At 33.3% G+C, this 27,878-nt stretch overlaps 1 protein-coding gene across 2 annotated transcripts in view; it reads left to right on the top strand.

The window, feature by feature from the left end:
• Positions 1–27,878, top strand: part of unc-13-4A (BAI1 associated protein 3) — a 233,402-nt gene that overhangs the window by 180,125 nt on the left and 25,399 nt on the right. For both annotated transcript variants that reach the window (XM_076416392.1, XM_076416393.1), the window contains exons 12-15: positions 3,857–4,053; positions 8,700–8,885; positions 17,098–17,210; positions 26,777–26,985. In XM_076416392.1, the coding sequence (XP_076272507.1) occupies positions 3,857–4,053; positions 8,700–8,885; positions 17,098–17,210; positions 26,777–26,985 (705 nt within the window). The remainder of the gene's footprint in view (positions 1–3,856; positions 4,054–8,699; positions 8,886–17,097; positions 17,211–26,776; positions 26,986–27,878) is intronic.

Genomic DNA, 27,878 nt, shown 5'->3' with positions numbered 1-27,878 from the left:
TCGCTGTCCTTCCTTTTTCAAGATAGTCAATAAAAATAATTCCATAAGGATCCCAAAATACAGACGCCACAACCTTGTCAGCCGACTGCTGCATTTTCCCACGCTTTGGAGCGGATGACTGTCAATTTGACTTCGGAGTGAAATGATGGAGCCATGTTTCATCCATTGTCACATATCAACGCAAAAACTGAGATTTATTGCGCTTGATCATCTTCAAACACTGCTCCGAATCATCAACTCGTCGTTGTTTTTGGTTAAAAGTAAGCTCGAGCGGCACCCACTTTGCACAGAGCTTTCTCATACCCAAATATTCGTGAATGATATGATGTACACGTTCAGTTGATATCTTTAGAGTGTCTGCTAATTCATTCAATTTCAATCTACGGTTATTCAAAATCATTTATTGGATTTTTTAAATGTTTTCGTCGGTAACAACCTCTTTTGGGCGTCCACTGCGTTCACCGTCTTCGGTGCTCATTTCACCACGTCTAAACTTAGCATACCAATCCTTGATGGTTGATTTTTCTGGGGCAGTGTCCGGAAACTCGACATCAAGCCAAGTTTTTGCTTTATCTGTATTTTTCCTTCAATAAGCAATATTTTATCAACAAGCGAAATTCCTTTTTATCCATTTTTTCACAATTTAACAAAGGTTAAGGCTAACTAAAAAACATATGGTTTTAATTCTAGTAGCACCATCTATGGTCAGGCCTGGGACATTTCAATTGACCTGTTATGCTATGCCTATCTCAAATAGGCCGTAAAGCTTCACATAATTGTAAAGCATGTCGAACTGTATTTACTAGTATACAATAATCGCACAAAGGAGGAACATCGCCAGTCATATGATACGAATGTGAGAACCGACAATGTCCGATCATTAGCCTATTTAACAGGACCTGTTTATACCTTTTAGTAGATAATATTATAGAAGCAAAAAATCTTGCTTAATAAACCACAATTTATCATCGCCCTTTCGTTTAAACAATTAATTTCATTAAGTATACGAATAATAGCTTGTCTTTGTATCATTCAACTTTTTCTTCCATCTCGTTCTTCCTTACTGCATCACTCTAAACACTATATCACTCCTTACACCATTTTATTGAATTATTTGTATCTAAATTACAGGAATAAACTTGTTAGTATCAAAAACAATGACGAAGTATAAATGTTACAACATCATTGAGTATTTTATACTCAACATATATTTTGTTATTAAACCTGATGACGTCCAAGAAGGTCAATTTATGTAAAAAAATCTGTGGCATGCTTTTAAATGATTTAGAGTATACAGATTGGAGTATATCCACTAAACATTAATTAAGTTTAGGTCTCAAATATCTGATTTTAAGAACAATATTATTATCGTACTTCCAATAAAACAGCCAATGCACGTCATAAATGACTTCGAATATACTTCCAATTACAATTTGTAAAAATGTAAAATTAGTTTTATACTCGGGCCGAATCTTTCCTTCTCGTTTTATCCTAGTTAAAAAGAGACAGACTGCTCTCTGATGAATCGGAACATGTAACCAAATTAGTCTACAAAATTCGATCTGTGTTGGTGCTGTCAAATGCCTACAAAACTCTTCAACGTGTTAGTGATTATAATTAAAATTTACAAATCGACAAACGTTGTAAACCAAAATCCGAAGTTAATTGGACATTGGGACGTGCTTGTGTCATAAACTTTGATGACGTGCATTGGCTGTTTTATTGGATAGACGACAAGTAGTTGTAGTTAATAAATAGTAATAAAATAAAAACGTGGATTAATTAAAACAATTGCTAGTACACTCATTAAATAAAAATATAACTTTATACTAGATACTATTTTTATTATTTAAAGGGAATAATCCGCGACCTTACTCTATTAACCTACTTCCACAAGAGGAGTTCTCGGCTCCAACACTCGGAACGAGACAAAGGATTAGCTAGCCACCTAATCAGACACAACTTAGCCGTAGTCGTTAGCGTAACAATTAAACCCAGGACTGAACGTCAATCTTGAAATGATCTAATTAATTGAGAGGCCCCGTAGGATTTTCTCTCTCGCCCCATTCCTTTGTTATCGGCCTCCAAAGGAACGACGATTAAAAAGTTTATTAAACATTGAAATTTGGAAAAAGGGGAGAGAGAAAAAAGAATAAAGTTCGGTTGCGTTCGTGTAACACGTTCGTCCGAAAGGGAAAAAACTGCCATTAATTAAGATGTTGGATATTTTCCTTTCATCGTTCACCCTTTCTTTGCTTTGTAGGGGTGGAGATTGGGAACTAAGCGTTTTTGTTTATACTGATTAACGTAAAATTGTAGACATGGCGCTTGTTATAAAATGTTATTATGTTTTTATATGGAAGCATACAAATTAGAACAATAACGGGACATTAAGGGGTTTAATGATTACGAATACGAGGTTCTTGCAAAAACAAATTATTTTTATGACATAATACCCCCGTTTAACTTTATACCCTTTCTTAACTGTTTCTCCAACTTTTTTAGGCCACTTAAAAACGAAACATTTGGAAAAATTTCTACAAAGAACATTTCTATTCTATTTTCTACATGTTACTTTTGTAAAATTAATTTTTTTCAGTATATCCTCTGCCAAGTTCAATATACAACACAAAACATAACTATTATATCTAAATTTATAAATCCTAATTACAAATTTTAAAAAATAACCACCCTCTTAAGTATTGTCTGTTTATTTAGTCATACAGATTGCTTAATAAATATGCATCTGTACTTTTATTTTATCACGCACTGTTCTTATGCTACAGTAACTAACAATAATAAGCAAGAAAATATAAGCGTCCAGTACACACAATCCTCTATTTATTTTATTTGTATATTAACAATTTTTTCTTTAATTAAGCATTTATTGAGAAAAATTTATATTTTATGGGGATGATATATTAACCAACACGTTTTCCATCATTTTCGACAACTTTGTCATATCTTTGCCTTACTGGCAACATGGCGGTATCAAAAGAACAATGTTGGTTTGGTAGCAATCCATTTTCGCACTTCTTTGGTATTTCGAAATCGTATGCCAGCCAGATCGCGATAAAGAAGGCCCTAGATCTGATGGGCACGTAGATTGCGGCAGAACTTTCTTTCGATTTGCAACAGTGTATCTATATGCTACATTGTTACAATGCAAATATTCCAACGTGTCGTCAAACGTTGTGATCCGAGATGCCTGTTACCCGCTATTACTGGCCTTTTTGCAACATTATGTGGAATTATTTTTGTTCATTTTAGGTTAGTAGATATCTGCAGAAACAGTATTATTTGGTATTTTAGTTGTGCTTGTCGCCATGAATTTGGCGCTTTAGTGCCGATCTGAATGTCTTTTCTAGACACACTTATAGCATCCTATCAATCAATTGGTAGCCATTTTCCCTCCTTTTAGGTCTTTCCTATAGCATATAAGCGTTATTCATTGGTATTTCGGATATATCTTTATTAGTGACATTAAAATCACCACTTTTAGATAATTGAAACAAAAAAACAACAATTGGGGTATGACATATGTTTTCATAGTACGTATTTAAAAGTGTTTGATGGGCTTTGACATTCTTGTAGAACCAACCAACATCCCTCAAAGACATGTTGAAGGAAGTGTAAAAATAGATGCCAATCATGGACCAAAATATTTTCAATAACTGTCTAGAAATATATTGACGAGATACACGTATTTTATAAATGTTTTTTCTGTATTATTTATGTGGGATCTAGTTTGATAGATTTCCATGTCTTTTTATTCCAACATATTTCTAAAGCCATCTACAGGAAAACGACGAAAGCAAAGAGATAATGTTTCAATGCTGTTTTATTTACTTTTCAGGCTCAAAATGTGGCTGTCGACTAGAGAAAACCGCGGTGCTTCTGATGACGACAACTGGACAGAGCTTACCCAACACGAGAGTCTTTACGCCACGTTCGTGGACTACGAGCTGAGAAACTGGGATCGAGATACGTGGTCTTGGTCCGGAGACCTGCCTGGTCCCGCTTTGACCATCCTTCACCAACACGCAGTACAAGGTACGTCCTCAAAATTGCAACACCCACAGTACGTTATTCCTACAGTGATTGTGAACAAGGTCTAAAAGATAGAGTATGATGAGACTGGTTTTCTAGAATTAATGATTTCATTAGAGGTCTGGTTCTATATAAATGACCAAAAATTACTGTATTTTTGAATTCTTAAGGACAACCTTAACAATCGCTGTAAGCAACAATTTTTATGTCTTTTTTTTTTTCAATGTACTATCTCATCTTTCCCAGAATCGTTGTAAGGCAAGCATGAGAAGTACTAGTAGTATTCATAATATTAGATCTAGTAAGAAGCCCAATAATTTTCCAAGAGATGGCTTTAATAAATTATATTTCGCGCTGTTAAAGTCGGATCGGCGTTAAAAAGTTGACATTATGTATTAAAAACAAGAATAAAATATAGAGCAGCATTTCCAACTTGTGGGGAGTTCCACAATCTACAGCGAATCTCATGTTGCTTGCGGAAAATGTCTCTGGTTCACATCTCGTCACAAAAATACGTGCATAATTATTTCAGAACTTTTTTTGGTTACCCATTGATATAGAACGACTTTCTATATTTCAATACTTCCCATCCATACCATATTTAAATTCTATAAAACATTTTACAGGATTCTGTCATTTTATTAACAACGATATTTAACTATAATAATAATAAAACATATTGACTATCGATAATTTTGAAAAATATTAAAGTGTATCGTGCTTCTATTACAGATTTCTATAGAACATGTCAATAATTTTATATTACATTGACATCAGAGATTACCAATCGATTTGCGATTTATTTATATCCTCTGCAAATTAACCAAAAGCCCAACAGCTACACGTTAAGTTATTGATATCAGTGCTAAAGCGATTTCCAGTACTTCACAAATCTATGAGCGCACAATGATTAGATGACGAGTGGCGAGCTCATGCTATGCTGAATTTTGACAAGGTAACATTGTTAGTGAATGCTATTGGGGTAAAACGTTTCGCCCGAAAAAAACGCTACAGGAAAATAGTTGTTCCCAAACATAAAAATTGTAATGTCCTTACTGCTAATACTGCCATTTTCGAATGCAATGGTCAAGCGAATATTTAATGCCTTTAAGAGATTAATAAAACACAGAACCGCATTTGTCTAAATATAACTTCTGTGGAATGGAGGGAAACGCTCAAACTTCAAAGACACGTACAAAATTTTCACATATTTTTTATCTAAAATAATCAGATATTTGTGTCATAATGTTATTGCTGAGCTGATGTGGCGGAAAATCGGAAGTTGTTCAGTACCATTCAGTTTGCTTTTTAATTGCTAATTATAACATACAAGACCACGTAGAAATATTGTAGACAACTGCTTCTATGATGTAGTAGTTAAACCGTTTAGCACACAAACGGAGGTCACGGGTTCAATTCCCGGTGGGGGCAGTGACTTTTTGTTATTGTTTAGTTAGAACATTTGTTAAATCACCTAGGCTAGGTGGCGAACCAAGGGGCCTGAAGCGTATTTTATCATTGTTCCTTTATTCCTATTTTTCCTCAGACCGGCTGCACCTTTACTTGGCCCACCCATTGTAATATTAAATAAAATAACTGCATAATTTATTAAGTAAACACTAAAAAGAGAAAAATAATATTTTCTTAACAAAAAAAATTGAAGCAACTTCAAAAAATACTTCATTCTTAAATAAGGAACCCACTAAAAATTAAAAAATAATCAAACTTAGATTTTTAACAGAACAAAGAATATTTTAAAATAAAATATGTACGTAATAATCGTTGTAATATTCTGAATGCAATCTAATAAATTTCCGGCTTGGTTGGCGCAGTGGTAAAGGCGACAGGACGGTCCTCCCTCCTACTGTTGCGATAGTCGCGGATTCGAATCCTGCTGGGGCATGGTCGTAAATTTATGTTTGTCATTGTTTAACATTTGTGATTCTCCTTAGGCAAGAGTATAAAATCCGACAAGGAAAATGATCCCAGTCACTCCAGTAACCAAGCTGGGTAAGACCGAATGTCTTCTGGAATGATTTCTAAGTTGGCCACTCGCCAGTCGGTAGGCTTAAAGCCGAGGACCGCGGTTCGGAGCCCACGTTAAACTGTAGGTCCAGGCCAGATAAACCCCTAGTTGGTAAAAGGAGACAAAATATAGAAAAAAAAGAAACACATACTAGTTCTCAAGTTCAAAACAAAAAATCTGCTTCAAAAAATAAGGATCATATTTATATTTTAGAATGATTTTTTCCATTCATGTCAATAAAATATAATACCAATAACTGAATATTGAAATAAACACCATTGATCTATAAAACTCTTCTAATAGAGGTATTTTCCCTGTTACAAATACGTAACGGATAAACAAATGAAAACCTCTTCAGTTTAGTATTGAAAATGGCAAAATATTTTCTCAATTAAGGTGGAATAAAAACTGTTCGGGCCAAAATAGCTATATATGCAAAACAGTTGTGCTAAATAGAATATTTATTGGTGTATTCTATCTAGTTTTGTTTTTTAATTCGAAAAATGCATTTATTTTGTTGTTTTTGCCAAGCACTGTAATCATAACAAGACCTTTTCATTATTTCTTTTTATTGATTTAACTTCTTGATTTAAGAATATTAGATTATTTTCATGTATTAACATATAATTGTATGTACGTGCTTGTATTTATTAGCTATGAGCATCTATTAATAAGAATACGAAGAACAAATATTAAGTGCGATATTAGATCTTAGAATGGTTCGAAATTTTGACGACTCATGATTTTCACTGGTGTCAGATTAAGTACATCCCATTATCCATAATTATGAGAGAACACCATCCTTAATCTACCATTATGTTGTACTATCTAATATCGACAATGGCTATCCAATTTTTTCAACTGCCTCCTCCTTCAATGTTTAAAAGCTGTTCGAAACACAGAAATCCGGATTTCTTTAGATGCCCTAAATTATTATATATTCTATCATTAGCTTCCCTCCTCACACCATTCCTCATCCTCTTGGAGCTCCCATAACGAGTCACATCTAAAGAAATACCTCCTTCTAGAGCTGGAACATTATGATTGGCAATCTCGTATCTAGTATCTTCGAATCCTACAAATTCTCCCTCCAAACTTTCGACTCTGGATGATTCCCCAAATATCAATCGATAGACATCTACTCTAAGAAGGACTATTCTCCTTCTTTCTTTAACACCAAATACTACAAGCTCCTCTCCAACTATCCTGACCTCAACTTTATATTTCCAGGTAGCTCCAAATCTATACTATTTGAAACCATTGCTTCCGTTCCATGCTGAGTTATCTTTAAAAATAGTTTAAGATAGTTCAACAAATGACCAAGCATAAGTTTCCAAACATAAACACTGGTTAATGCTAATTGACTCATTCACTTCAATATAGCATTTCCTCAAATTCAAATAGTTTAAATTGTCTATTTGATATTTCTTTATTATTTCATCCATTAAATATATAAACAATATTGGGCTTAAACTTGTCCTTGTCCTGCTTTGGTTTTTTGTTGTTCCAATATAATCCACAGTATTTCTCTTCTAGATCTGTCAAACGCCTTTTTCAAATCAATAAAAAAAATCTGATAAATTCAAATTTGGAGATAAACTTTTCCCATTATATGGCTTACACTAAATGTATGGTGTTGTATACTTCTTCCCTTCCTGAATCTGCTCTCTGATTCTGTTAACGACTTATCTACTACTCATTTTAGACGTTTTTCTATCATTTTAAAGTTTATATATTCATGACTGTGCACAAGAGAGTAATTCCTCTATAATTTTTACTGTTTCTTTTATCTCCCTTTTTATGTACCGAAATTATAAGTACTGTTGACTAAATATCAAATGGTATTTGCACTAGTTTTACTATTGACCAGTAGACCACCGATCAGAACAAAAGACTTTGCTTTAATTAAAATACTATCTGGCATGTATTTAAAATACAAAATACAAAGTACTTTTAAGTCTTGTATTTAAAATACACAATACGGTATTTCAACAATTTTTATTTGAAATTCAAAATATAAATTTCAAGATACAATCAGATATTAAGTTATGTAAATAGAATAGAACTAATACAGCCCAGCCTAATTTGATAAACACTAGAATTTCAAATATACTATCAGGCAAACAGCCGCCTTGTTGGATAATGAATAAAACCTGCCAAAGGAGACAATCTTTCTACAGGCACTGATAGCGTTCAAGGATGGCAAACATTTTACTTTTGTCGTTTAGGAAGCTAGCTAGCTAACTCCATTTTCGATGGCTATGGTCGATCACTATCTTTATCTGCAAAAACAATAAAATTACGACCTTCTGTCCTAGTACTGCTGCTCCTGTCCCAGTACCACAAATATTCGGAACGATTTATAATTTTCTTGGATTTCCTACGTCTTAAGAAAGAATAAATAAATAAATAAAACTCGTTTTTACATGAGCAACCTGAATATAACCATTAAATTAATTTTCTCTAAAAAAAACTAAAACTCGCCATCATCGACGTCATTTCGTTACGAAATAAATCGACGAGACTCCGACCCATCGAAAAACAACCGCCCTTTTTTCCCCCCAGCTTCACAACTCCACGCAACAAAAGACCGTTTCCTAACCTTTGATCGTTCTCGTTCCAGGCGACCTCACCGAACTACAGACCGCAATGGCCCGGTTTGTGGCCGCCTCCAGGGTCTACCTCAAAAACCCGCTCGATCCGCGATGGATGCTTCAGCTGCTGACCGACGTCGAGAACGCCTGGATGAACTTCACCCTCACCCGGGAGGAGGAGATGTGGCTGGCGGAAAAGTTTACCGCCATGCAAGGTGAGTCGGACGAACCTGTCGTCGTCGGACGAGATCGGATCGGTGGAGTCGTTGCGCTTCGGGTGGCTATGCGCCTAGTTGATATCGCGCTAATGTTTGGGGATGACAGGATGCCGGTTTATCGAAATGCGGTGTGTTGCATCGCGGGAGAAGGGTTTTTGCGCCATTCGAAAAAAGAATTTTTCGTTAAATAATAAAACTCACGTCATCTCAATTTATTATTTATTATTATTATTTAATTGTTTCTAGTCGTTTCCGACTAACCTACAATTTGTCTTTATGATAACAAGGAGGACCCATCGGCCCTATCTCAGTCTCTGGTACAGTAATGTTTATACATGTCACTGCTGTATATTTATTATAAGCACCTCACTACACAACAATCCGCAAAATCAGATGGTTTGATTCTTTTGAGTCGGTGTCCTGCTCTGGCGGTATTCAAAAATTAATACTTCCATATTATCGTGAGAATTGAATCTTTCCTCATGCCTCCTTGCAATTATCTTGATATCGTAACTGACTGTGAATTTGAAGGTCTCGATATAGGTAGTCAGTCCTATAGTATTTGGGTGCGCCGACAATACTTCTCAGAACTTTGTTCTGAAAAATTTATATTTTGTTTATGTTACTCTTCGCAGAACATCTACATAATTGAACACCGTATGTCCATATAGATTTCAGTATTTGCTTATATAATAACAATTTATTATGTACTGATAATTATGATTTTCTTCCAATTAGCCATTACATTTTCCTATATTTAAATTCCAGTTCTTTTCTTTTTTTCTTTATATGTTCCTTCCAGCAATGTTTTGCATCGAGATTCATTCCGAGATATTTAGCATTGTTGCTATATGGAATGATAGTATTATTTAATGTTATTGATGCTTGTACTGTCTGAGTGTAGGTGAACTGCACATGCGCGGATTTACTTTCGTTAATTTTTATTTTCCCAGCTTGTGTCCAATTATTTATATTGTCACTTACCTGTTATAATTTTCGTGAGGCTTCTTCACTATTGTCTCCGACAGCTCTAATTGCAGTAACATCAGCAAATGTAACCATCGTAATATTCTCCATTTGTGGTATATCACAAGTGTAGAGTAGATAAAGCATTGGCCCCAGTACACTTCCTTGTGGTACACATGCTTTAGCTTCTTTTATTGTAGAGTAAGCTTCTTCTTGTTTAACTCTAAACATTCTGTCTGTAATGTACGATTTTAGTAGTTCGGTGTGTTGTTTTGGTAACATTTTCTGTAGTTTATGAACGAGGCCTTCATGCTAAACCTTATCGATGGCTTGCGCAACATTTAAGAATATAGCTGAGCATACTTTTTTACTTTCATTAGGCATTTTAAATAACATCTGTTATTCTGTGGACCTGGTTAATTGTTGAATGCTTGTTAATAAACCCAAACTGGTGTGTTGGTATTAGGTTCTTCCTCTCTATGATCGGTTTTATTATTTTCAAAGGGAGTTCTTCAAAAACCTTGAATATTTCTGGCAGTTCCTTCGTTGTTGAATTTTCTTGGCATATCATTCTTATATCACTGTATTTCTTCTGTTACTACCTGTGTACATTTTTCTTTATAAAATGAGATATAATCATTGCATTATCCCTAACGCATTTCCCATATTTACAAAACAGTTAGTAATGATTTCCTCCTTGTACATGTTAACCAAATACTCATATATATTCTGAACAATTACACACATATCTATTCAAATAAATCTTTCACACTCTACAATACGATTTTCTACCGTTGTCTAATATTAATTATATATTCACTTTTAGTTGTCTCCACTCTCATCATCTTGTCTTGGTATTGTCAGCATTGAATCACAATCCCACATCCAGAAAACTTCACTCACTCACTGTAACATCCTGAGCTAGTATTCAAGTCAATAACTGAGCTGTTAATTTCCAATCTAACACAGTTACACCATTTGTCAATTTTTCTTCTGTGTGTCTGATTGAGTTCATCCAAACCGAAAGGTGTTATTGTAGATAATCTTTTGCACATATACAAACAATTCTTGCCTGTATGTCTTTGTACTAATTCTTTGTCATATCGTGTCTGATTGAGTTCAGCCAAACCGAAAGGTGTTATTGTAGATAATCTTTTGCACATATACAAACAATTCTTGCCTGTATGTCTTTGTACTAATTCTTTGTCATATCCCATAACGATTTGATTTGATTAAATATGCAGTAATAGGGAGGAAGACATTACACTCTGTGGTCATATTATTCAGCCTAATATTATCTTTTTTCACACATTTAAACATTTTATTTGTATTTACCAAGTAACAACTTGTAATACTTGTCTAACACTAAAAATTGCTACTGCAATTTTAACAGTTAAGAAATAAGAATCTTAACAAAGTCCGGGAACTGTATAACACACGAAATGATGAAGAAGGCATCCACAATTTTCTTAACGTCGAAGCAGGCCAGTTATTTAACAAACTACAGCGTTCCGAGCTTAATACTGGTTTAAAGTTTGTTAGTGGGGTTTTCTTTGATGAAGTGTGCGCGAGTTCGATGCCCAGCCAACGCCAAACTTTTCTCGCTATTTCTTGTCACTTTAGCAACAGTCTTGTGACCAAGAAACAGCAAGAAGTACAAATCGTATGAGTGTTCGTTATGAACAAAGAATATTACTTGAACATTAGGCGACATTCGCGTGAAGTTAATAATTACAAGAGACCGTATGTAAGATGACAATTGTTGGTTTTTTTCGCTGCATTTTTTCATAAAAATTTTAATTATTAAAAAACTAGTCGAAGACATGGTTTTGAGTCAAATGAAGAGATTAAAACCGAGTCCAAGAGCCCAACAACTCTTTCAAATACTGGAAAAAACGTATATATAAATATATTGTATTAAGAAGGAGTAAAAGTTAGTAAACTAATTTTTTTTACATCTTTATTAGATACGCCTAGTAAAATCTTAATTATAAATTATATTTATTACCACTTTTCCTATGTACTTGGATTAATTCACAAGCAAGACGTGCGAGAAAATACATCAATATGTGTTCCTCAATTATAAAATTACAATAACCTATAGCTATTGTTTATAGTAAAGATATACACTTTATATAAGTTCGTATGGTTTGATTCGCTTCAATCTCCTGACATCCTGCGCGTTGTCCAGCAGTTGTATTGCTTCCACGTTAGTATGATTTAGTAATCTTTCGTGTTTCAAGGCGAAATCTTGGATAACTTCGCAATTCCATTTGATTTCCATTTCATCGTGCAGTTATTCGTTGGTTACGTAGCGATAAGCATTGGTAATCAATCGAAGAACCTTGTTTTGACAACGTAGAATGACTAGTTGATTTGAATTTTTAGTGCAACCCCATATTTGGTCCAAATTGGCTGTTTCCAATTTAATCTACCGTCAAGATGGATTCGGAGGTATTTAGCTGATTCTGCTTGAGTAATCGGGCATCCATTATATAATTAAGTTTTTATTATTTCGCCGCAATGCAAAGTAAACTAAGTAACTAGAATTATTCAAGAAATAATTTAAGATGAATTATTGAGATTTAGAATAATATTAGATGCTTACATATACTTTGATCAGTCATACTTATTACTGAAAATGCGAAACGTTTAGCAGCTACCTGTTTAATATCATTGAGTTATTCGGTGTATAGGGACGCTAACCATGGAACGACCAAGATTACCTTTTCGATCTTTATTGCTTCGGTTGTTTCATTTGAATAAATTGCTACCGAGGCCCAACAATCACTTATGGAAATGCTACTCCATCATATACCATTTGCTGGTTCTGATTTCAACGGCCTGTAGAACCAAGCAAGTTCGGAAATAATGAATTTCAAGACTTATTGGTTGAAAAACCAACTCAAGCTTTTTTTTCTAATCGTTTATAGGCGATTAGAGAGATCCAAAAGAAAATAAAATGGCTACCTCATGAATTGACATCATTGGTTTCATTACTTGCCAATAAACAAGAGTATTTTACACATTACTAATGCGCAAAATGCCTGAGACTGAACTGAGAAGTCATCCCCATTGATAACGAAGCGGTCATAAAGTGTTGCAGTGCATATAGTGTATTAACTCTTAAAAATCAAATTAAACTATTACTGCAGATGATATTTCCTGACATCAATTCAACAAAATCGTCCTCAGGCATGTCGACGCTTGATCACACTTTGCAAGAATGTTGATGGATACACTGTTGCAGCTGGACTTCAAAGCTCTGCCATATTCATCATAATCATCAGACATATCACCTTCTGATTATCGCTTGTTCAGTGTCACTGTCAAACCTACATCGTTCTTTCGACACGAAATCGCTATATTACCAGAAAGATGAAAAAAGTTGTAAAAAATGATGAAAAATGTTTTCATTAGTAAACATTGTACCAGTTTTTCTAAATATGCCCTTTTAAAGTGAATTAATGATCATGAAGCACCTTGTATTGCAGACATAATATATATTCAATCTGAAGATATGCCGTTTCATTTGAGACTATTTTACGTTACTTAAGAGGTGGCGAACCATTTTGTTGAACGATAGAACGTATTTATAAACTTAACATCCAAAGATGGCAACGAAACGTCATTCAATATGTAATAAAAAGTCTTAAAACGAGTAAATAAAATTAAAATTCGGTCTGTACGTTTAAAGACCTCAAATTTATATTTAAGATGTTTGCTTTTCGCCATAATTCAGCTATTAAACAAAGCCGAAATTAACGTGCAAAGTTTAACGAGAAGTTAGCTGCACGAAGGCACTAAAACGTAATCCTTGTAGGTAGGCATAAATATTGCTGATAATCTTTCATTCTGACGTTTACACCCGATCCTTCGTATGTGGTGTTCCTGAAATATGGGGGGCATTTCTCAAAAGGAAACACACGACCGAATTTATTTCCTCCCCTCTTTTCCTGTCGCTTTATTCCAGATACATTTTTATCTCTACGTATGCGTGTTTTTATCATTTTTCTATTGTTATGGATTTTTTGTGATTATTATTCTTAGTAATTCAATAATCTGACCAGTGGTCAATAAGTATTTCTTATTTACAACTAACTACTTAACACAAACATTTTGAATGAACATTTTTGTTTAGCAACTATATGCTTCTTCCAAGTTAGGCACCGGTCCATGATATTTAACATCTTTATAACATCATTATATATCATATATAATTGAATATCAGTATATAATTGAAAAGTCATCTTGGCCTTCTCAGCGAGTATTCTTTTGAGATCTGAGAACAGGAAATAGTCGCTGGCGGCCAGATCTGTAGAATATGATAGATGAGGAAGCAATTCGAAGCCCAATTCATGAATTTTGGACACGGTGCATTGTCTTGGTGAAGCAGCACTTTCTTTTTCTTCAATTCGGCCGTTTTTCGGCGATTTTGTCCTTCAAACGGACCAATAACGCTATATAATAGTCGCTGTCAACTCCATAAACTTGCCAGGCCTTGGAGCGGGTTCATCATGTGCAGTCCACTCAGATGACTGTCGATTAAACTTCAGAGTAAAATGATGGAGCTATGATTCATCCATTGTCACATATCGATGCAAGAACTCAGGTTACGCTTGATCATCTTCAAACACTGCTCCGAATCATCAACTCGTCGTTATTTTTGGTCAAAAGTGAGCTCGCGCACACACTTTGCACAGAGCTTTCTCATACCCAAATATTCGTGAATGATATGATGTACACATTTAATTGATATCTTTAGAGTATCTGCTATTTCATTCAGTTTCATTTTACAATCATTCAAAATCATTTTGTGGATTTTTTAAATGTTTTCGTCGGTAATAACCTCTTTTGGGCATCCACTGCGTTTCAAGCCAGGTTTTGCTTCAACTGTGTTTTTTCCCTTCAAAAAGCAATATTTTATCAACACGCGAAATTCCTTTTTATCCATTTTTTTCACAATAACAAAAGTTGCTTCACTCAAAATGCTATAATTCACAAACTACGAATCGACAGCAGTCAGATTTATACACGCATCTTTTGAGGGTTAAGGCTAACTAAAAAACATATAGATTTAATTCTAGTAGCGCCATCTATGTGTCCGGCCTGGGACTTTTCAATTGACCTGTTATATGCCGAATGAATGTTACATGGTTAGTTTTTGTTTCATTTATTTTAAGCCCCGGCAGCCTAGCCTAAGTGATTTGACCAATGTCCCAATCAAACAAGAATAAAAAAATTGCCCTGTTGGGAATCGTATCCGCGACCTCCGCCTGTGAGTTCAACGTTCTAATCATTACACCATAGAAACAGTTGCCAACATTGTTTATACAACTTCTCATATGATATAGTTAGTTCTTAAAAAGCAAACTGATTGACTTTTACGCCGAACTACTTCAGATTTTTCGTCACATGAGTTCAGCAATAATATTATACACCAATATCTGATTATTTTAGATACAAAATATGCAAAAATATTGTACGTGTCGTTGAAATTTGAGGTTTTTCTTCAATTTCCAACATTTTTTTGAAAATCGATCCATAATTGACGGAGAAATCGGTAAACATAGAACTTCCTCGTTTTTTGAAGTCGTTTACAATGGCGCTTTGTTTGTCGAGTGATAGAACTTCTTATTGGAGCTGCAATAGTGATTTTACTACTCTCACTCGCTATTACCGATCTTTTTACAATAATACGTCAGTAGATACATGGAGTAACAGTTTGATTCGGTTTTTTTAGTTCATAATACACCATATGCTCAGCAAGACTTTATAGCGATGGAGATTCTGCTTCGATCTCAATATGGACTCTCCTGTACTATTACAAGATATTTCGACCTTGATATTTGTCGTAATAGATGCCCTTTTCATATCTGGAAACATCTTCAAACGCCATTCATCAACTGCGAAGTTACCAGAAAGTTATTTGAGACTTTCAGCTATGTTCATACACTTAATCACTACATAGTATAAAACAAAGTCGCCTTTTCTGTCCCTATATCCCTATGTGCGCTTAAATCTTTAAAACTACGCAACGGATTTTGATGCGGTTTTTTTCAATAGATAGAGTGATTCAAGAGGAAGGTTTATATGTATAATACATGCATAATATACTAAGGCAACATTGCTAATTTTAGAGGTTTCTAACGTGATGTCGTAAATTAACCTATTTTTTAGGCTTATTTAGCAATTAGCAAAAACACGACCTAACCCTACGAGTTAGATCAAATTAATGTACTACAGTATTGTACACCATAAAAAGGTCTACAAAAAAGTCCGCGATGGCATATGTTTATCTTTTAGGGATAACCCACATTAACCATTTTTATTGTTTACTTTTTACGTGAGGAAATGGCTTATTTACGAAGCTATTTTAAGCAATACGGCATTAATCCTTATCGAATTAAGTACCTTAAATACAGTGTGCAATTAATATAGATCAATATGGTTCCTTACAGCATGTAAATTAAACAAATATTTTCGGAGATATTACAAATTTAAAATTTGCGTTTAAAAATGTGTAATGTAATAAAAATTGTATGAATTTAGATATTCCAAAGATAGCAGGAAATCTTCATAGTAAGTATAGGGGAAGAGGAATTGTTTTACTCCAAATTTAATGCGTGCAGGCCAAGGGCAGTAATGAATGAACCAAAAATACTGGATCGATTTTAATCATGTTTTCATTGAGTGACATAGGCATATATATTTTATGCCCGTGCAAAGTCGGAGCGGGCCGCTATGTTTTTATATACAACGTTCATATTTTTTCTGTAGTGTATTTAATTTAGTATCAGCATTGCACCCTGCGAAGCCGGGGCGGGTCGCTAGTGTGTAATAATAACTGAATAACACATAATGGAAAACTGTTATATTAGGTTATAACAGTTGATCACTTTATCCAACCAAACCAAACCAAACCAGACAATTACGACTTGTTCTAGATAAATGTCGAAATAAAGGAATTTGACAGTTTAAATCATGGTTAAGTCTTATATTATAAAAACTACAACCATACGAGTACGTAACATATTAGCGTCTGATGTATTAACACTTGCATTGTGTCGTAAAATAAACTATCGATCTTAAATATATGGTAGGTCTGACGTAAATGTTTTAATATCCCTATTACTCTGCAGTATCTGCAGGAGAAAACAATACATATATGTTTACTTACTGAATTATTACTTTTATGAGAAAATTAATATTTTTAAAAAAAATATGATTTTATTATTTTCAGAGAGATGGCTACAGCAATTGCGTCATCACAGGCAACTGTTCCCCGCCCTGCATCCACCCTCTCTAGCAAGACTGGAGTATTTACTGAGATGTCTGGCCTATTTATCAAATATGGTAAGTTCTTGTTGATTTATTATGCTTCGGCAACACCATCATTTTTAACCAAAGTGGTTACAATAATAAAATTGATAACATACCATCGCTATAAATAAAAAACTGTGAGTTTTTGCGCTGTGTTAATATATAATGTTAGCTACAGTACGTAATTAAAAATTACTATTTTAATATAGAAATTTGTTTTTAATCTATTTTTAAAATGTTTGCAATGTTATGCAAAAGATATGTTCACTTGCCGAAATAAATGATGGATGGAAATGGATAATTTATTTTAACTCGTGATGCACAAATTAACATTTTTATCAGTTGCAATATTCGGTTAGTGCTTTGTTAAAAAATGCATTTACTAATGAAACCTGAAATAAATCAGAAGTTAATATGACTAAAATTTACAAGAAAACCTTAATGATGTCAAACGAAGATGTACGAATACTTTCCTGTAAAAATTGTGAGAAAGGAAAGGACGGAGATAATTGCTTGGGACAGTTAATTTTATTTGTGCTTATATTTTCCAACGGTAGTATAAGCGAGACGGGGATGTATAAATCCCTTCATGATCTAACTTTTAAAAAGAAGAAGAAAAATATTACGAAATACTATTAAAATAATAATAATACATAACATGCAATTTATAATTTAATTTTAAACGAAGTGGACTTACTAATCCATGACATAATTAAAAATAATCCGAATGAAACGATAAAAATGCTTTATTTATGATTGAACGGAAATATTTTTAACAAAAATCGAGAGAGTCATCGAGTTATTACCTATTATTGCTATAAAAACAGTCGAAAATAATTTGCTATTTATCATTCACAATTTGAAACTTTTTACCCTATTACATTAACAACCTTGATATCGTTCCAAAATTCTGCTATATTAATATATATATTTTTTTATAACATCTTTATTAGATACGCTTAGTACAATCTTAATTATTATTATTATTACAGTTAATTTATTACTACTTTTCCTATGTGCTTGGATTAATTAACAAGCAAGACGAGTGCGAGAAAATACATCAGTATGTATTCCTCAATTATAAAATTACAATTATTTATTAATTATTAACTTATAGCTATAGTTTACACTAATAATACACACTAAATGTTCACACAAATTCGTATGGTTTTGTTCGTTTCAATCTCGTGACATCCTGTGCGCTGTACAGCAGTTGTATTGCTTCCACGTTAGAATGATTTAGTAATCTTCTTTCATGTTTCAAGGCGAAATCCTGGACAACTTCCCAAATCCATTTGATTTCCAGGTCATCGTGCAGTTCTTCATTGGTTACATAGCGATAGGCATTGGTAATCAATCGAAGAATCTTGTTTTGACAGCACTGTATGACTAACTGATTTGAATTTTTAGTGCAACCCCATATTTGCACCCCATAGGTCCAAATTGGCTTTATAATTGTATTATAGATCAACCTCTTTGATTTTAGATCAAGTTGAGAGTATCTTCCGACTAACCAGTATAGTTGTTTTATTTTGGTTCTAATGTGTTTTGCTTTTTGTCTAACGTGATGCTTCCAATTGCTATATTAATATACAATATATTGTTATTTACAAGAAAACTACTAAACAAATCATTAAACTATATACATTACATATAAATCTATGTAAGCATAGATACATTTTTGTCAATGTCGGCTAGGACGACAGAGCCAGAATGTTAAAAATCAGTCGAATGAAACTAGTAGAACCAAAAATATGTTAGAAACTAAAAGTACGACTGAAAAAGTCAATAGTAAATAGTAACAAAATCCGTCGGACCGAAAACAGCCGACTGAAACTGACCGATAGTGATAAAAAGTAGTAAAATCACTCGAACCAAAAATAGGGACTGAAACAGTCGATAGTAAAAAGTAGTCAATAGTCAATGTTAGTCGATAGTTCCCAAGAATAATTATCGAAGGACTTAAAACTACAATTAAGAACACAGCTATAATAATTTGTAGGTTAGATTTGTTTTGTTTACATTCAACTCTTTTCCACACCATGCATGAGGTAGAGTTTCTAGGCGCGTTTTTTATGTAGTAGTATCCCCCTGGAGGCCTAATCCACCTAATTAACAATTGTATATCTGAGAAACGTATTTTACTTTCATTCGAGAGCATATTTACTTTTTTTGTTTAGTTCTTGTTTCCTTCGATGGTGTATTTACTTGTCAGGTCATCTTGGTATCACTGTATATTTTATTTCTTCTGCTACTATCTGTGTACACCATTCTTCATAAAATTAATCACTGAATTATGTCTAATGCTTTACCATATCTACAAAACAGTTAGTATTCATTCTCTTCCCATACGTTGTAACCTAATGCTCATGTTTAATTTTGAACAATTACAATCATATCTGTGCACACAAATATTTCATGCCCTACAATACCTTTTTCTACAGTTATATTCAATTAATTATGTGCATACTTTTTGTTGTTTCCACTCTCATCACTCATCACACATATCCTGAAAGTTTCCTTCAGTCACTTTCACTTTCCCACTCATTGTCCAATTCAATCACTAAACTGTTAATTTCTAATCTGTCTAAAACATGTTCACGATTCCACCATTTATCCACTACTTCCTCTGTATGTCTAATCGAGTCCATTCAAACCCAAGATGTTATGGTTGACAATGCGTCCTTCCACATATCCAAACAGTTTTTGATGGAATATACGTATCGACCAGCCCTATATCTGGAATTCATTATTAGTAAATATAATGATCAACAAAACCTAGTCGAATGCTAACTTTGTAATGTAACTTTTACCTTTTTCCATCAATTTTTGTTGTCTTTACATTTTTTTTATTATCGTCTTGTCAAGGGTGCCACAATAAACCATCTTGAAATATCCAAGTTTCATCAAGATACACAAATTCAAATAGTTTACCTTCCTTGTTCTTATTTTATGCCTTTAAAAATGTAATTATTTTTAGGTGATGTCTGGAAGTTCTATTAAACCTCTCCGAGGGTTATCTTTACACATTTATAAATTAGTGTGACTGTACAATTAACTGTAGTTTTTAGATATGCTATAATGTTAAAATAAATTATATTTGATAACATTAATTCCATCATCTAATATAACATTTTGTTGGAAGGAAACAATTATCTTTGTCGGATCGGTCCTTGGTAGTGTCCCCCCTCCCATGTCCCCCGTATCCCGGTCCAAACCCGTGCCGATGGCAATTTTCGCGAACAATTTCCATGTCGACGCCTTCCTTCCTACTTAATTAACGAAATCTTAAGTATTTCGGCAACGTTAACAAGGATCAGGTCGGAAAGCCATCTGCGATCGTAATTTAAAATCCGGGCATCCGGAATAGTTCGACGGCGGGATAAAAGGCGAAGAACGTCTCGAAAACAAACTGGAGGAGTCTGTTATCTCCGATGACAGAGTCTGGAAAATTAATAAATAAAGAATGAGGCTTTGACATTTAATAGAATAGTCGCGAAACAAGCGCAATATCGGAAGACGAAACGGATTTGTACGGGATATCTGTTAAAATTGCTCATTTTTTGTCATAATTCAATTTATTTTAACATAAGAATAATAGAATTTTTATTCAAGATTTAGTGTGACAAAGAACGATGTAACCCATTTTTTGGTATCTTCATAAGAAGTGAAGCGCTACTCATTACAGGTCAATTCAAAAGTCCTACAATAGTAAAACATTTTTTTTTCAACATAATTCCCTTCAAGGGTGGTACACTGATTGTAGCGATACTCAAACTTTTCGATGCTATAATTCACTAATGATCCGACAGCTGTCAAATTTATACACGCATCTTTTGAGGGTTAGGGCTAAGTAAAAAACATATAGATTTAATTCTAGTAGCGCCACCTATGTGTCAGACCGGGGCCTTTTCAACTGACCTGTTACAGGTCACGACTCATACGTCGGAATTGATCAGAAGGGGCATGGTCTGGAGAATACAACGGGTGGCCTAAAACTTTCCATTTTAATATTGCCATGTATGTTTCCATCGGTTTTGAAACGTGTAGTTGAGTGTTATTATGCTGAATAATAATATTGTTGTGTCTTTGCTCTTTCTGGCCATTTCCCGTGCATTTCATGGATCAATTATAGTCGATAGCGCTTCTCATTAATGGTTTTATCAAACAATGGCTCAAAATTTTACTGCCCAGAGCGTTCTTTGTTTTCCGTATCAAAATCAGCTCTTTTGAAACATCGAAAACCGTATTCACATCTCGAGATCTATAGAATATGGTTGCCACAAAATTCACAAAGCATTCGATGACCTTCAGACGCCCTTTTCTCAAATTGGAAACAGCAATACTTACCGCAAATGCGATTTACTCGGTGTACATTCAAAGATTTTCAACGTTCTGATTTTTTTTTGTTTTTTGTTCACCTTTTGACGAAATTATACTTACTGAAAAGCGATGCCTGTAAAGCTTCAAAATTAATTAGATTACGAAGGTACCCGATGCGGTTTGATACACAGTAACACCATTTTGTTGTTTTAAAATTATACCATATTGCTTTAATATTAATCAATGTTACAATACAGATCTGGAAAGTAACAGAGTCGGAGACGAAATGAGAATAAACATGGAAAAACGAAGTAGAGGAAGGAGAAGGAAAGTGATAAAAACATTTAGAAACAAAGTTAAATACAAAAAGAAAAAAAAGCATTGAATCTTTTTGATTTTTTTTTATTTGAGCTTCTAGTGATGCTGCACCATCATATCCAAAATGATTTTGATTTCAAAGATTTGTGTTGTTGATTTTCAAGTTAATGACAAAAAACCGAAATCTAAACAACTGAAAAAGTCCAAAGAGAATGAATTACAAGACTTATTGGACGAAAACTCTCAGAGAAGTTTCAGACAGCTTAGCATTTAAAAAAACTGTTTCCATGCGTTTATATGCTTTGGAAAGGATCCAAAAAGAAGGAAGATGGTTACCACACGAATTGACTGAAAATTCAATTTCGGACCATTTTAAAATGACAGTTTCATTGATTGGCAGGCAAGAAAGAAGTGTTTTCTGTGATGTATTGTGATTGGCGATGAAAAGTGGATCTACCATGAGTATCCAATTTGCAAAAAATCATGGGCCAGTCCACAAGAACTATCCATATGGACACTGAAGCGACAGTCAATGCCATGAGTAGTATTTAATGCTGTAGTGCATTACGACTTATTATTACAATAAAATACCAACAAACCAATATATCGGGTACTCACTCTCTTATTTAACACCACTTAACAAGAGTTGTGAAGCTACACTATTTTCAGTTCAAATGGAAGGTTCTCTAAAACCCAGCATATTCACTAGACACTTGATCAGCTAGATGTAGCCTAACTTGGTTGACACACGGTTTCGAAAAAAGTGCAAAATTGAATCAAAGACTAGATCGCTGCCAAACCAATATCGTTCTTTTGACACGTTATCACCATGTTGCCAGAAAAGGAAAAAAAATTGCAGACAATGAAGGGAAAAAATGTTAAATAAATAGATGTTAACTATTTCTCTTCTAAACAGCATTTCGAAAATAGTTTTTCAACATTAGTTTCACTCACTCATATTAAATTCGTTACATTTAAAGGTATTTGCGTTGAACTACTTTTATTAACAAATATATGTGGCTTTTAATACAGGAAACGTAATCAAACTGTCAGAGAAGGCTCAATACCGGAAAATAATCATTGATCCAAGCACTTCTGCTTACGCTCTTGATTTTGAACTTTTTAATATTCAACTTTTATTCGCATAACTATCAAATGTGTTGATTTCTCGAGCACAGATCGAAGCGATCAAAATCTAACAGTCTTGTGGGATCTTAAGCTTAACTCTATCGTGTTATTTTAGTTCTTTAGACATTATAAGTAATATTTAATGCTACCTCTCTATCCTGAAATAACTACTACTAAGTGCTGCACTTAAATGACTATTATAAAAATACCAAAATCAAATGATAATTGGTCTTCATCAGCAGCAGGAAAAAATTAACTAACCTAAAAAAGGCACAATGAGGAAAATGTAGGACAGGAATTCATTATTAATTGAAGTTTACATCTGCGTCAGAGCTCCGGCAATTTCCTGAGTTCTTTTTGTTGTACAACATGAAACTTGTTACGAATCCTCATATATTCTGTATATGTTATAATTGTATTTTTTCTGTCTTTCCTTGAGATGTTATTTAAGCAAAGTAGATTTAGTTATATTAATATATGATCTTAATATATTAATATATTAATATATAAACGATTAGTAGAGTCTTAATTTACAAATTGAATGATTACTACTTTTTCGTGTGTACTAGACATTTTTCATTAGAAACTCTTAATAAAAATATATGTTAAACTTTTAGACATCACGATTAAAAACGGTTAATTGATTATTTTATGGTTTTCATTTAAATTTGGTTTCTGTAAAACCTTCTTTCTTCTTAAAGATCTAACATCATATAGATATTCTTATTAAAACTATTAAAATAACATGATATTCCATCAAGTGATATACTTAATTATCGGAATATCAGTGTAAAGCATAAAGAAGGATGGTCCCGAGACACTGCCTTGTGGAACTGCAGCCTAAATAAGATTACATTTTGAGAAACTCCTTCATATGATTTTTTTTCGAAAATATACGACTATAGCAGATACTAGTTCTGTCATAATAATTTACTTATCTTGTGGATGAGTCCCAATTCCATACTCGGTCAAATTCCTATGAGACATTCATGAAATCACCACTGTTTTATGGGAAGTAGACTGTTGAAGACTAGACTAGACACTAGACATTTTTCATTAGAAACTCTTAATAAAAATATATATTTAACTTTTAGATATCACGATTAAAAACGGTTAATTAATTATATTATGATTTTCATTTAAAGGTGGTTCCTTAAAAGCTTCTTTCTTCTTAAAGGCCCAACATCATGTAGATGTTCTTATTAAAACTATTAAAATAACATGATTTTCCATCAAGTGATATACTTAATTATCGGAATATCGGTGTATAGCATAAAGAAGGATGGTCCCAAGACACTGCCTTGTGGAACTGCAGCCTAAATAGGATTACATTTTGAGAAACCCCCTTCATATGATTTTTTTTTGAAAATATACGACTATAGCAGACACTAGTTCTGTCATAATAATTTACTTATCTTGTGGATGAGTCCCAATTCCATACTCGGTCAAATACCTATGAGACATTCATGAAATCACCACTGTTTTATGAGAAGCAGACTGTTGAAGACTAGACTAAACACTAGACATTTTTCATTAAAAACTCTTAATAAAAATATATGTTTAACTTTTAGATATCACGACTAAACACGGTTAATTAATTATTTTATGGTTTTCATTTAAAGGTGGTTTCTGTAAAACCTTCTTTCTTCTTAAAGGCCTAACATCATGTAGATGTTCTTATTAAAACTATTAAAATAACATGATTTTCCATCAAGTGATATACTTAATTATCGGAATATCGGTGTAAAGCATAAAGAAGGATGGTCCCAAGACACTGCCTTGTGGAACTGCAGCCTAAATAAGATTACATTTTGAGAAACCCCCTTCATATGATTTTTATTTTCGAAAATTTACGACTACAGCAGACACTAGTTCTGTCATAATAATTTACTTATCTTGTGGATGAGTCCCAATTCCATACTCGGTCAAATTCCTATGAGACATTCATGAAATCACCACTGTTTTATGAGAAGTAGACTGTTGAAGACTAGACTAAACACTAGACATTTTTCATTAGAAACTCTTAATAAAAATATATGTTTAACTTTTAGATATCACGATTAAAAACGGTTAATTAATTATATTATGGTTTTCATTTAAAGGTGGTTTCTGTAAAACCTTCTTTCTTCTTAAAGGCCTAACATCATGTAGATGTTCTTATTAAAACTATTAAAATAACATGATTTTCCATCAAATGATATACTTAATTATCGGAATATCGGTGTAAAGCATAAAGAAGGATGGTCCCAAGACACTGCCTTGTGGAACTGCAGCCTAAATAGGATTACATTTTGAGAAAACCCCTTCATATGAAAGACTTTTTTTTCGAGAATGTACGACTAGTTCCATGATAATAATTTACTTATCTTGTGGATCAATCCCAAATTCCATACTCGGTCAAATTTCTATGAAAGAATTAAAAATCCAACACCTAATATTAAAAATTATAAAAAAACTAGAGAACATTTAGTAATAGAACATTTCAGTTGATATATTGAGGTAATACATATCTAATGGTTGACAATTAATTTTACTACAGTCATGCTACAGAGGCATTTTATACTAATTACTCGCTGCTAGTTAACCTCATTAAATAACTTGCAGAAACTAGTCAAATGTTTAAACAAGAAACTGCATATAGACGACGGTCAAGTAGCTGCGAAGTTACTAAGTGTTCTCGACTCTGTATCTGAACAAATTACTTATTATTGCACGAACTTTGAACTTCCACCATCTCGCTTGAGTTTCCGACAAACTGCGGACGTTGTGTAAGTTATACGATAAATCATACAAGGTTCATTGCTAGGGTCTTTTATTCGAGGTCAAGAAAAGTCTCCCATATTATGAAAAGGTCTGCGAAAAAAACTTAACATACATTTGTGGAGTTTTTTCCAATTTTTTTATTTCATAATATCACAAAACACAATTTATTTTTTATGAATTCTACTATACATCATGGTAATAGTTTTATATTTTTAAAAGCAACTAGATTAATGAAATATTTTTGAAAACTATTGTTAATATGGTTGGTTGCCTTTTATATTTAGAGATTGTCCAAAATTAATATAGCCATTGATGTTTTTATTCTAAAATCTGATATTTTTCCTATTATATATGGCGAATGAATTAGTGTTAAAGGATTTTTTTTCTAATTTGAAGCTTTATTGTGAAAAATCAATGCAATGTCTTTTATTCAAATTATTGTCCATCAACCATCATCAATCTTTTGGCGATATCTAGGAATCAACTCATTTTTTGGTGTAGTAATCAGAAGGAGGAAGGTCTGGAGAATACGGCGTGTAGGATATCACTGGAATAGCTTATGGATCATTCCCATGTTCTTTAAGCCATTGGAAATGGCTTTTGTGTTGACTCCCAACAAATCTGCATGTTCTTGCATTTTACATGGATCATCATCGAGTAATGCCTTAAAATCTTCGTCTTAACTTATTTAGTTATCCAGAACGCTCTTTATCTTCGGGTAAAACTTCGAGGTACAAAAGCAGACATTTTCAACGCACTGATATGTTTATTAAGACTTGATCGAAAAGATTTATACTGAAAAGTAAAGTCTGTGGGTGAGGCCTCAGCATGAATTTGTTTACAAATGTACTTGATACGATGTAATAGACAGTAACAAGATCTGTTGTAACTATTTTAAAATTTATTTATAACCCTAATATATACTACGAATTTATTAACATATTATGAAAAATTATTTAATATATTTAATCTAACTCAATGATTAAAATATAATCGATTGCATTTTTTTTATCTTGAATAAATAATAATTGTGTATCGATTATTCTAAAATATTTTCTTAATTTCAGAAATCCTTTTGGAAATGCTGTCCATTCAATAAAGAAGTCCGTGGGGAAATCGTGCTCACCCTGAGGAAGGGTACGCCGGAATGGTTCGGTTCGTTAAAGGGCTCCTTCATGACGTCGGAGGAATACGATGCCTCTTTGGTCGATTTCTGTTCGGAGGTTTACGTTCAACTGAGGCATGGATTACATCATTATCATCCCCTATTTGAAGGGTAAGTGTTTTTAATTGGCTAATTTGTGTTATTGTTATTAGTTAGTTTCATTTATTAATTTATCTACCAATAAAGTGGCATTAAGATGTACACGTTATTTACAGGTTTTTTTTTATAACATCTTTATTAGATACGCTTAGTACAATCTTAATTACAATTAATTTATTACTACTTTTCCTATGTGCTTGGATTAATTAACAAGCAAGACGAGTGCGAGAAAATACATCAGTATGTATTCCTCAATTATAAAATTACAATTATTTATTAATTATTAACTTATAGCTATAGTTTACACTAATAATACACACTAAATGTTCACACAAATTCGTATGGTTTTGTTCGTTTCAATCTCGTGACATCCTGTGCGCTGTACAGCAGTTGTATTGCTTCCACGTTAGAATGATTTAGTAATCTTCTTTCATGTTTCAAGGCGAAATCCTGGACAACTTCTCAAATCCATTTGATTTCCAGGTCATCGTGCAGTTCTTCATTGGTTACATAGCGATAGGCATTGGTAATCAATCGAAGAATCTTGTTTTGACAGCACTGTATGACTAACTGATTTGAATTTTTAGTGCAACCCCATATTTGCACCCCATAGGTCCAAATTGGCTTTATAATTGTATTATAGATCAACCTCTTTGATTTTAGATCAAGTTGAGAGTATCTTCCGACTAACCAGTATAGTTGTTTTATTTTGGTTCTAATGTGTTTTGCTTTTTGTCTAACGTGATGCTTCCAATTTAATCTACCGTCAAGATGGATTCCAAGGTATTTTGCTGATTCTGCTTGAGGAATCGGGCATCCATTGAGTGATATAATTAAGTTTTTATTATTTCGCCTTAATGCAAAATTAACGTGGACAGATTTGGAGCTATTAAGTTGAATTTTCC

This window comes from Rhynchophorus ferrugineus, unplaced genomic scaffold (assembly GCF_030347505.1).
Source record: "Rhynchophorus ferrugineus isolate W39M unplaced genomic scaffold, kcgeb_rfMv2 rfM10, whole genome shotgun sequence".
Taxonomy (NCBI): domain Eukaryota; kingdom Metazoa; phylum Arthropoda; class Insecta; order Coleoptera; family Curculionidae; genus Rhynchophorus; species Rhynchophorus ferrugineus.
The sequence above is the reverse complement of the archived record's forward strand: the minus strand, read 5'-3'. Positions and strand labels throughout refer to the sequence as shown.